Source organism: Camelus bactrianus, chromosome 3 (genome assembly GCF_048773025.1).
Source record: "Camelus bactrianus isolate YW-2024 breed Bactrian camel chromosome 3, ASM4877302v1, whole genome shotgun sequence".
In the NCBI taxonomy this organism is placed as follows: domain Eukaryota; kingdom Metazoa; phylum Chordata; class Mammalia; order Artiodactyla; family Camelidae; genus Camelus; species Camelus bactrianus.
In genome coordinates, this window is record NC_133541.1 from 92,781,927 (window position 1) to 92,794,786 (window position 12,860).

Genomic DNA, 12,860 nt, shown 5'->3' on the forward strand with positions numbered 1-12,860 from the left:
GCTGGTTGATAATTCTTACTCCCCAAATCATACTTTCAGAGAATAAGAATCGAGGGCTAGTCCTACTCTTTCAGCCTGTCTTCCGTGTACAGCACTGAGGGTATTCCACACTGGACACTCTTTGAGCAAACAGAAGGCAAGAGCCACCTTCCATGTATCAACAGCAGCTTCACTTCGAGTTCTTTCTGACTGTAAAGATACACGATATGTTACTTGAATTCAGTAACATCTAAAAAATGAGCACCCATACATTTTTCAAAATAGTACTTATTTGCATATTCAGTATAGAGAATACATGGTTGGTCCTCACATTTCAACGACTCTAAGGGAGGTGGGGGCGTCTAAGGTCAAATTAGGGAGTATTGCTTGCAGTAGCCACTTGGCTTGGGTTTTGTGATGTGAACAGAGGCAAGGATGTTTACCCAGGAACAAGCTGACTATGGTCTCCTATTCCTGAAGAGTGCTCTGTCTTTTCCAATGCCCCCGTGGTTTCAGGGACTGCCACAGACTGAGAGGAACACCGTTCATCCTGTAGAGCTGCAGACATGGAGTCGACAGAACAATTGCTCACAATACTGGACCGTGAAGAAATCTCACTATGGCTGGAGTCAGACAAGTTGTCAGACTTAGCTGATGGTATAAGTGTATAACCTGAATGAGAGAACACAGGTGGTTAAACTACAAAACAAGGGAAGAGAAGTGGGGAGGGGGTATGTGATCAGGGAGAGGACAAAGAAAAATGTAAGAAGAATAAAACAAACTAAGTAGCAATGTCAGCTTCCATCTATGCTGATGTAATGATGCCAATATTCTATACACTTTCCCTTACATATCCATTCACTTACCTACCCATACCCCAAATTCAAGAAGTAGAAAGTCAAAACCCAGTATTAATGAGAAAACTAGTCCAATGGTAAATCTTCCCCAGGGCTCTCACAAAGCTACAAGCATTTAAAAACCAAGAAGGTATTAAGTATATTACAAAACATAAAAAGTAGACCTCTTGAGCTTCTCAATTTCTTTTTAACTGTATGTCCCCTCCCTTTGGATTAACATAAATACTTAATGGCCTGACCTGAGTGTCCAAAACACTGCTGTGAGAGAGGGGTAGGAGAGGGGAGTCAGGACCCAAGGGAAAGAATTATATTTTTGTTGTTTCAAACTACATATACTTACCCCAGATATTCAGCTTATGTCACCTAAGAAGTCTTGGCCCAAGTTGAAAGCCACTGTTTTAGTATTTTTAAATAGTTTCAGATTTGGATTTAATCTTATACCTAGTTTCCTTTTTCTTGACCAAAATAGCACATTATTACATTAAACAGATGAACTGACAGATTTACAAGAATGTGTCATGAGAAAAAACCAACAACAACAACAGTTATCTACCTGTTTTAAATTGCTCTATGACTTACTGCACAGCAGATATAGCTAGAGAGATTTTCTTTTGCATTCTCTGGAATGAAAGGGTGAAGATGCAGTAAGGTGAAAGGCTCTAAAAACCAATCTGCAGCATGACAGTTAAATGTACACAACAGTCTGTCTTGGTAGTTGTTAGAAAACTAACCACACTTCTTTGTTTAAAAATAAAAGAAAAAGCTGTAGTAATCCCAGCAAGGAGTAGGTCTCAAAGACACAAACGATTACCTTCTTGATCACTGAGAGAATAGGGTTCTATTACATACAAGACCCTTGGGCCCACCCCTAGAAATCTAAAGAAGACTGACAGGCTCTATAGTCACACATAATCCAAATCATTAAGGGAAAACTCGCTGCACAATAACCTTATTAAGCACTTTTATCAACTGTTTCAAAAAGAAAAATTAAGACCCAGAAAATGTGTGATGTATGTTTGGCTTTTGTGCCAGGCACAGGACATGCCAAGACAAGTCAGTCTCCTGACTCCCACCACAGTTCTCAAATCTTGGGATAATTGCTATTTCTCAGTGCCCTTTATGAACTGATCGGTCAGTTTTCAAGAAGACCAAGAAAATAGGTGTTGTGAATAAATTTTTAAAAATTAAAAAAATTCTTCCTCAAAAGAGTAAGTCACTGTTCTATTATTCTAGGGGGTAGGCTTGCTTTACTGCTTTAAAACCAATTTCACCCCTGTGTCTGTTAGGTTAGTATTTCTCAAATATAATTAGTTCTAAGAATCACTTGGAAAGCTTATTAAAATACATATTCTTGGGCCCATTTCTAGCAATTCAAATTTAGGAGGTCGCAGTGGGGCACAGTAACTATTTTTTGTTTTTTTTTAACAAGTTTCCCTGGTATTTTTGAACCTACTATGTTAGACTAACTCCTCCTCTGATCTGTGTGCATTAAAAAAAATGAATGATTAAAAAAGGTGTATGTTTCTTGCCTTCCAAACACTTCCTTTTCCTTTAGTTTGTAAAGTAGCTGCAGTAATAAGATAGCACTACAATTATTTAAGGCAAAGGTTCTGATCAGATCATTACTGGAGGTTTTAACATAAAAGTAAATACGAGTTTCCAAAGAGCCTCTTCTACTTATTTCACTCACAGACTCAACTATATCAGTAGGAAATAAAGCCAACTACAGAAAACAAGTGTATAAAATTTACTAACATTAGTATAATAACATATGTACAAATAAGGCACTTGAAATGAGTATGACTTTGTTGCTGAAGGACCTGCAACACTAATCATCAGGTCATAAACAGTATTTTAAGTAAGTTGCCTGCCTAAACCTTGTTTGACAAATGACTTAATTTAGGCTACATTTACATTAATAAATGAAAACAAATTTAACACTAAAATTAAGTAAGGAACTTCAGAGTGTCTTTCTCCTTTTAGACTTGAATCGCGTATAGAAGCAGTTTAAAGCGTTACTGTTGCCTCGGCTATTTGAATTGAAGATGTCACTCCCTCTCTCATCTTTGATGTTGCTTCCAACATCCTTCACTTTCTCACAGCTTTCTGTAGCTTGATTGTGATCTGCGTCCTCTTTTTTGCTGTTGGCTAGTCTCTCCCTTGAAAGAGTTCTTTCCCTAAATCTTCTAAATCTTCTAAACGGGGATGTCATTCTTTCTCTGGCTGTGTTCTCACAACTTGTCCTGTCTCTATTCTCCTCAGTGGCCTTCTCGGTCCTGTCTGTTCTTTTGGCTGTGCTCCTGGTAATCTGAAGGATTTTCTTTTGCAAGTAAACCCCACCTATTCCGGGGCAGCTCTGGCCACTGATCTTGGTGCTGGACTCACAGGGAGGGGATGAGGAAGACCCTGAGTGGCGGAGCAGGATGCTGTGATCAGATATGACACTGCCAACTGGAGGGAGAGATGCAAAAACCCTGTCATGGTCAATTAATTCTTTCCGATTAGTCATAATTAGCCTGGCTTATATAACATTTTACTATTAAAAAATTCTAACATCTTGACAATATCTAAATAACTGAAATCTAAGCAGCAGTTTTTAATGCATAGAGACTCTATAGCATAAACACAGCATAAATAAGACAGATCACAGGAGAAAGGTTACCTTGATTAGAATACGCTGGTAATAAAAATTGTCTAAAGTTGGCCAAGCTGGTAAAATCATAAGCCAAAATAGACAAGAGTATCAGATAACCAGAATTATTTCTAAAAGTAACTACGTCTAGAATTTTCAGGCAGGGTCTACTAAGAAAAAGTTTAACAAAAATCAGATGGGACATATAAATAGAATATACAATAGACATATTTATAAAGCACAATTTCTGGTCCTGTTTTATCTCCAAGGTGGACAGATTGCCTTCCTTAAGCACTGGGGAAGATAAAGGTTAAGGCCTCTTGACGTCTCGTTTTTTAAAGTTCTTTCTTGTCTAAGTTCTTCAAAAAATCATCAACACAGGCTTATTTTGTTCATTGTTAGAAAACAAAGAACTATTTCAAGTATAGTGAGAACTAGGTGCAGATTCTAATAACATACTTTTAGTTTAATGACATTTTTGTTCAGACCACTGGAAAAAACCTATCTATGGAAATACATAACTGGAAGCAGTTTTGAAGAAAATAATTTCTTCATATTTCTAAGGATTCTAAAAACAACTATGACAGGCTCACAAATCCATAAACATCATGGTCAATTGCTGGCCACACACTGAAAGACATACCATAGAGAGGACTTTTCTATTCCACTGGTTAAAATAGATTTCTGTTGGGAATAAGAGCAAGGGGGAAATTCCTGTTCCTAACACCTCTTCCCACAAGTTACATTCAGGCATTAAACACCAAATCCAATTCAACTAGTTTCCTGGTTAGAGAACTATCTATGTGGGACTTCTGAACAGCCTCCAAAAGGGTTAGAGGGTGTAAGGGTGTCCCTGAAAGAGCATTAAGATCACACAGGTATTGTTCACCTGGACCACCTGTGTGAGCAGGCACCGTTCCCAGCCCCACTCCTTGGAATCTGTTAAGGGGTACTTTGGACAGGATCACACAGTAAAGAAAGGAAAGAGACCCATGTGCCTTCCCAATTCATATATGAGCTACCTACAAAAGGACCAGAAACCTGTGTTTTATAAACACACCTATTATGTTTATTTCCTATTTGACTTTTACTCATCTTTTCTTAGTAAAATCTGAATGAAAATTCTAGCCAGTCTCAGCTATGTAAAGGTTAGTAACGGAGCTATGTTGCCCTGGGGTGGAAGTAAGGAAAGAGAAGAGAAACTTCAGTTTACTAAACACTTACCATGTATCAGGAATTTATACACTTCATTTAATCCTTAAATAAGGCCCCCCCAATATGTGGTCTCTTTCCCATCTTGTAGACAGGAAACCTAACCTTACAAATCAGTTACTTCCTATTGTGGAGGACAGTCAGGATTCAAACTCAGTGATGTTGATATCACTGTACCACATTGCCACCATGTAGGTGGCAAAAATAAAAGAGCCCTCAAAACTGAGGTGAAACTTAGAACACAGGAATTGAGGGCTCTGGAAGCTCCTACTTCCTACTAGAATCCATAAGCTTGTCTTTTCTCTGACCACGTACCATTCTGTACTGTGATTATTCAAAAATGTAATTCGTTTACATTTGTGAAGGTAATACCAGGACCCAGGAGCCTTTTTCGCCAGGATACACAGAGAATGTGAAGGTGCCAATGTAAGGAATACACACATTTAGAATGCTACATGTGCAGCTGACATGAAATGGCATCTCTATGCACACTAGCCAGGGTAGGCTAGTCAAAAAAAGAGGAACTTCAGCTTGAAATATAAATAAATAAGCAATTTCAGATTTTTTTAACTCAAGAGTTCTACATAACTATAAATGTAAAAATCCACAAGGATACAGCTTATTTTAAATACTAATAAAAAGAAAGGAATGTATCATCTTCAATATTTGCTTCATTTCCCAAATCCTGTAGTTGGTTAAAAACAATTTCTTGAAGAAATTCTTATTCTTAAATGCTCCACAGAAATGTTTTAATTAATTGGTAATTTGAGTAACACCACCAACAATCTGCACAGAACAAAAACAACTGTGACTTCTGTCTTCATTCTTATCTACATCTGTCCTCTATCACTCAAGAACCATATACTGCAGGAGTCCTAGCTACAGGATGCATGATACCTGGAAAGCATCTGAATAACTCAGCCCAAAATAGGAAAATTTAAAAAGAATTAGGAGTTACACTTTTCTTCACTTTCTATTATTACTATAGATGGAAAACAAAATATGTGCCACAAACTACTGTCTGGTAACAAGAACTAGCTTGAACTGTTTAATCTTACCTTTGCGAGGGGAACCCTGGGGAGACGCAGGAGGGCTAGAATGTAAGGATGATGCCACAGAAATAGTGTCTTCTGTATGTTTCTTACCACTTAATTCTTCGGTTGCTCCTGGAAGTTTCTGAGGTAAACCTGTACCTAAAAGTAAAATCAAAGAAACAAGTTAAGTATCACTTCACAATTAAAATGTCTGCAGTACCTAAATTACTACATAACTAAAGCCATGACGCACAATGGCCAGTGTAGTCAACTCAAACACGTGAATGACAAACGGGGACTAAATGGGTAATGGCATACAGAGATTCTCACCTCTAGGTTAGTTGTTCAAATTCAGCCAGTTAGCGCAGACCAGATTATAACAGTTCTTTTTTGTCTGTTTGTTTGTTTTGTGGCACAAGGGATACTGATTTAACAGGCTGAGTATAGTGTCCCACCTCCCACGACTGACACACTTGTTGGAAGTCTTAAGAGACAAGGTAAGGATTCAAACTCTTCTCTCCCCACTAGAGGTGACCTCTCCAAGTCAGGGCGAGGCATGTGGTAAGGGCAGTGTGGGGATGTTGGCACTGTCACTACCTGTGCTGCATCTGTGCTGTGGGTGCACAGGAGAGGCTGCAGGGCTGCCAGTCCAGCCCTTTTCAAGAGCACTAAATTCACACTACAGGATAGAAGTAGACAACAGAAAAAAATCATGAATTTATAGGAAAATAGTATGGAGCCCAGTGGAAACATTGCTGCAAAGTTCTATCACTACTCTTGTCCAACAGCTGGTCCTTTTCAGCATAGGTCAAACGTCACAATGGCTTCAAACACACTGGTATTCACACACATATTCTCTAAGAAATGTCAAAGAGGTACTGCTCTTAACTAGCAAGGTAAGCCCAGCTCTGATGAGTATTCAGCACAATGACAAGAAGCCCCTGACACCAAAAAAATGTAAATCACAATACACTCACACTACTCGTATTTAAGCGACATTTCCATATAAATATATTTATCATATAAATAACAGCCATATTACAACAAGAAGGAAGAGGGCTACCTGGTACAAATAATACTGTCTCCCGAGTGACGACAACCAAGAAAGAAACGAGAGCTAGACTTATCCCAAATCTCACACCAATCAACTTCACTGATTTTGCATCCAATTCTCTCTTCATTTCCACAGCCACAAAACTAGATCAGGCTCTGGGCAACTTCCTTTTGTTACATCAGCTTTCCACTCAGACTCCCCATCTCCAGCCTCAAAGCTCTTCCCACGACAGATCTCCTTCAACATAAACTTAGGGACCATACCCTTCCCTTGCTCAAACTGCTTTGAGAGCTAACCACGGACTAGTTTCCTTTAGCATGTCATGTTATAATCTTAGCATGTCTATGACTTCACTTCTCTTCATCTTGACAGGCTGTTTAGTACAGTGTTAAAAGCACGGACTTTGAGCCAGTTAACTTGGGCTCAACTCCCCATCTCTTACTGACGGTGTGTAAGTACTTAGACTCTCTGCTTGCTCTATAGAATGACAGTATTACCTAGCCTACAGATTATGAAGATTACACGAACAGAATATATAAAGTTAGTAAAGCACTGTGTCTGACATTCAGTAAGTGCTCTGTAAGTGCTAGCTTTCATTATTACTGTCTCTCAACATCTTCCTGCAGCCTTGTACTTAGAGGTAGCAAGCTACCTGCAGCTCCTTGCAGATATCAAACTTTTCCTCTGCCTGAAGCAACATTTCTGGAATTTTTGCCTAATTACCTCCTTCCTAATCGATTTTAAAGACTCTGTTTAGCTGTTTTCTCCAAAAAGCCTCCACTGAAGCACTGCCTTACCTCTGCCTGCCCTAAAAAATTCTCCGTCTTTTGTTATTTTATATGTTCGGTATGTACTTCAGGCATGATGGCAAACATATCACATATACTGAAGTTATCTATTTGTGTGAGTGTCTATATCACTAGACTGAAAATCTGGCAAAGGAAGACGCATTTCTTTTCCAATTCTGGATCTCAAAATCAAATCAAATTAAATTCACAAAGTTCTACTGAATATATCCTACTATAATGCACAGGCTACATAATAATGCTAGGAACCAAATCTAATGTAGTTTCCTAAAACAGAGATACTTTTAAAACAACAAATAAAAGCAATTTGCATAAGGTTTACATGGCCTGACAGAGGGGAAAGAATACTTTATATATTCTTCTTGTTTCCAAACTAGATTTTCAGAAGTGGTCAGTTAATGAAAAACCAACACATAATCATTTTTAGAATTAGCAACTTCATTCTCATAGGTTGCATTACATAACTGAGTAAATGCAATAAGCCTCTGGTACCCAAATATGTTGCTGTAAGTTTTTGATTGATGATTATAGAAATTCCAATGTCAACATTTAAAATATGTATGCTGTCATCAAATATCTATAGGCAAAATAAAACATTTTTTCATTCATGAGTGATTACTACATTATACACAAATGACAACAGCTAATCTCCTAAGCTTTTACATTTGTAATTATTTTTCATTCTAACTCCCCTGGAAATTTCAATTAAATAATTCCAATATTAATTGTGAATACTCACTCAACGTGGCAGGGTCTTTTGTTTGTCCCTTCTTCCTGATGGGGTGCAAATTAACAGCTGGCACCTGAAGCACCTGGCTTACTCTGTGGGGCTGATGCAAATGGGCTTTTGCTGTTTGGCCAGCTGACCTCATAGGTACTGGAGACATTTCTGATGATTTGAGTGTTCTTTTCTCACTTAAATTCTTGGTCACTAATAGAACAGAGTAAGAAATAGGTAATTCTGCACATTTTAAGGCAAGATTATTGGCATTGACACTAATACACAGTTCATTAAAACCACCTATTTCTAACACAAAAAAAGATTAACTTTCCTAACAATAATTTCATGTATTATAAAAAGTTATCCCTAAAATTTTGTCGAATTAATTTTACTCGATAAATTAAGTTAATGAAATTAATTACCTCCATCTGCACCATCATCCTGAAGGCCAAATTAACATCCTCTCATCTATACCATTTGGGGGGGGGGGGACAGAGCCCATCTCAGGTTTATTTGTACAAATAACCCAGGATGACACCAGCCTCATCCATGCAGATAGCCGAGGGGTCACACCAGTCCTTTTATCTTCACACTGGCAGCCAAAGGAGACTCCATGGGGGCTGAGGCCACCTTTGGGAGCCAGAGACAGAAGCAGGGCAGCAGCCTGGCATTTATTTGAACCTTGGCCTTGACCTTTGGCCAGCAGAGCCTGAGATTCTTGGTGATGTGGGAATGAGCACACTTCCCTGAGTCTGGGGTAAGCGATATAGCCAAGTCGACTGAGTTTGTGGCTGCTGCCCTTTGAGATCTGACCTTGACCTCCTTGGGCTTTACAAGAGCCTATAGGTTTGGCATGTGTACACATTGGGCTTGGTGTTGTTGGCCTGCGTGTTCTTCAGGCACTTCTTCTTGTGTGTTTTCGCAAAGCTAATGGTCCTCAGTAACGTGGGGTCCACCCCCTTAAGAAATTCACTTCTTTGTGATCAGGGTTTCTTGATGCCATTTCTGTGCCATGTATGAGAGTGGCTGTGGTCTGTGGTGTGATTCTTGAACTTGGACGTGTCTGCACCAAAGCCCTGAAGTGCTTGGGACCCAAAGAGCTAACATCCTTTCATCTGTATTACTGAAACACTCCCCTCACTATATCAATTCTAGTATGCCTTTAAGCCATTCTCCATCCAATAGCACGATGACTCTCTTCCATCATGAAAATCTGATCATGACACTTTCCTTCTCCAAATGCCCTGCACATACTTTTACATACTTGCCTCTGCTCTCAGGATAAAGAGGCCTAAAACAAGGCCTATTAGGCCCTGCATAATCTAGCTTCCCTAAGAACCCACACTCTGCAGCCATTAGATCAGATCCTGTTTCATGTTCTCAAGGCATCCTGCATCTTTCCTTCACAGCACTGATAACTGCAACAGTACAATTATGTGTGTAATTAATGTCTCTTTGTCCCACAAGGCTATAACTAACATGGCAGTAAGGACCGTACATCTTGTTCACTACTATACCCCTATGTGCCCAGTGACTAACAGAAAACTGATGCTTAATAGGTAGTCAATAATTGTTAGCTTTTATCATTTTATTTCTTTCTCCTAATTTAACAGGTTGATGTACGAAGAATCCAAGATAAAACAGAGTACCAGTTATTGCTTGAGCTTTATATTTGGGAAAGCAAAAAAGATTTAGGATGAAGAGAAACTTGTTCAAATGGTAATAAGTAAGACTAAAACTCTGTCTGCACTCCTGAGTAGTTGCTTTTTCCATCACACTCCATTCCTCTTCCTATTGGTAGAATTATTTAAGATACTGCTTTCATAAAAATGTATTTACCAAATGGCTCATTATCCTGTGTTTTAAAATTCACTGTAGTATCTGAATTTTTAAACCAATATTTGGTTGTATTTCCACTTTCTCTCTTCTACTCTCTTGACATACTTTTTCGATTACTATGCAAATACTATACCATCTACCAATCTCAGAGTCAACCCATCATGACTACCATTTTCCCCTATCAATTAGGAACATAGAAAATTTGAACCTTCTCCGCCTTTATTCTGTCAGCATTTGAGTTCTTTGCATCCTATTGGGATTTTTACTGGCCTAACATTAAATCATACATACATGTATATATATAACATTCACTTGTAATTTAATATAAGCACAATCGTCTTTATTTTGTCGTTATAACAGTGTATATTTTACCATCTTTGATTTCTGCTTTTAGAACTCACGAGCTACTTGACCAAAAGATACATGCATTCTGTTGTTTGTACTTAATTTAAAAAATCAGTATTGAGAAGAGACTCTATTTTGTCTATAATATTTTCTATATATTAACAGTGCCAGAATATGATTGAGTCTTCTTGTTTTATCTTATTTACTGATACCTCTAATACATCTACTATATCTACAGTGTTTAATAAATTTACTGTATTTGTCAGTTGGTAAATGGTATTTTTTGTAAAATGTTTTAAAAACGCAAAAATTCCACTTATTTTTATGCTTCATTTAAGGATGAAGGTATGAATGTTCTCAAACAAAAGGACTCCTCTATAATGTTCTAGTTTTTATAAAGCCTTTATAACACTTTTTAAAGAACTATATATTTATCCCTCCATTTCTTGCACAGGGTAATCATTGGGAATGGATAAGAATTTAGTATCCAATTAACAGAATCACATGATGCTCGGGGTATGTCAGTAATCTTTTGTGAGTCAAAGTTAATGTTCTTGGGACTCAAGCATAATCCTAGAGAAATAAATTTCTATTTTGTTGTGCTATTTAGTGTCACGTAAGTGAAAATTTGTACTTACAGGTACCATATGCAGGCTCCCACTGCAACGACATCTTCTGGAACTTTTCCTCATCCGTCTCTACAGCTAGACTGGAAAGATACTGCTTCACTTTCCTTGCCATTTGGGCATCCTCATATAGCTTCTTGGCATTAAGCAGAGAGCTACGTCGTGCCCTTTTTTTGTGACCAGTTCCCTGAACATCCAACATATTGGAATTTGTGCTGCCTTGACTCAGTGACCTGTAAGAAGACGGAGATCACAATAATGGGGCTGTAAAGATGAGTATTAAGCATGACAGACTGAAGATTAAAAGAATTCTATTCTGTTAATGCGACTGCATGCTGATGCAAATGAGTTAAAAGATGAAGAGCATTAATGCAAAGTAATATGGCACACATGGCAATGTTCTGAGTTTTAGGATTCAGCAAAGGACAGAATTCAAAAGAATAAGTTAACTATTCCTCCCAAAGCAACAAATTCCATCAGACCTGTGTTTGGGGCCTTTGTAACCCATGGCACAATTGTGACAAGTAAAAGCATTCCTTTGGCCCTGTGGACATCACTCTGAAGATACGGCAAGAGCCTGGGTCAGGACAAGTCCATCCTCAGCCAGATATGTCCACCAGGGTTCTTCAGCAAGGGAGTTTCTAGAGCAGCTTTGCTTGTCTGCACTGCTTTAGATGCTATCATCATCATCATCATCATCATCATTTCTTCTACAGCAGGCCCACTCTGAGCATGCTCACCAATTTTGCCAGTAACCAGAGTTTGGCCAAAATTCAAAGAAAACAACCAGCAAGAAAAATAACAGTGTTTATACTCAATTCCATGTAGTCAGAAATCAGAAATGCAGTAAAAAGCTATTCAGTGCTTCCACTCACATACGAAATGGTTAGGCAATATGTGTGTTCTAGGACTGGGGATATGGAATCCTTTTGCAATGCCTTTAAAAATGATGGAACTACAAACTGGGTAGGAATAACCACAATTCAAATAAGCTACAGCTTCACACCCAGTGCTACTCTTTTTGGCAAACCTTCTTCTTCTACAGAGAATATATCTGGAATCACCGGAAGATAGGAAATGCAATGCTGTCTGTTGTAAAAAGGCTAGCAAACACAAAGGTCCTGGATTCTTTTTATTTTAAAGGCAGTTGCCATTTCAAAATAATAAATGTACCTATGGGTTTTTTTTAGCGTCCCACTTAACCCACAGATATTCTAAGTACTACTATAAATACTAAAAATACCCTAATTACTAATACTAAATAGTAATATTAAATTCTGAATGGTCTATCACAAACATAAGACAATTTGTTTTTCCGGGCTCACACACCCAGTTTAAAACAGACACCAAAATCCTAATGTTTTCATCACAAATTAAGTGAAACAAAGCTGTAAAAAGTATTATAATCTTCTTCTTTCACAATTTTAAAAAAGAGTGTGTCTTACATGTGATGGCAATTTTCAACTGCTACTGGTCAGACAGAACTGTAACATGGTTGCCACTACTTACACATGCAGAAACTTCAAAACTTGCAAAATGGTTTGGAAGAAATTCCAATGGCATAAGTGAATGATTCCTTTCATCTCCAGGAACCAAATGATGATTACAAGGAGGCAGTGAATCTGACACATTCAGCAACATTGCCAAAGCAGGTATCAAAAATAGGCTAGCCTTAAACATCTGCAAAGCCAGGCTAAGAGGCCAGCACCAGCAGCTTTAAGCTCTTTTATAGCTTTTTTTAAGAAATGCTGCATT

General features: G+C 38.1%; 1 protein-coding gene across 8 annotated transcripts in view; it reads right to left on the bottom strand.

Moving 5' to 3' along the window:
• Positions 1 to 12,860, bottom strand: part of RAPGEF6 (Rap guanine nucleotide exchange factor 6) — a 197,873-nt gene that overhangs the window by 23,171 nt on the left and 161,842 nt on the right. For 6 of the 8 annotated variants that reach the window (XR_012505623.1, XM_074360608.1, XM_045507759.2 and 3 more), the window contains 4 exons: positions 11,118 to 11,338; positions 8,314 to 8,505; positions 5,739 to 5,873; positions 423 to 651 (listed from right to left, as the gene is read on the bottom strand). Coding sequence is in view for 7 of the 8 variants with exons in the window: in XM_074360608.1 (XP_074216709.1) it covers positions 423 to 651; positions 5,739 to 5,873; positions 8,314 to 8,505; positions 11,118 to 11,338 (777 nt within the window). In the remaining variant the exon portion in view is untranslated. Of the gene's footprint in view, positions 1 to 422; positions 3,288 to 5,738; positions 5,874 to 8,313; positions 8,506 to 11,117; positions 11,339 to 12,860 lie in introns of those variants that run through there. The other 2 variants (XM_074360612.1, XM_074360611.1) reach the window with 1 other exon arrangement.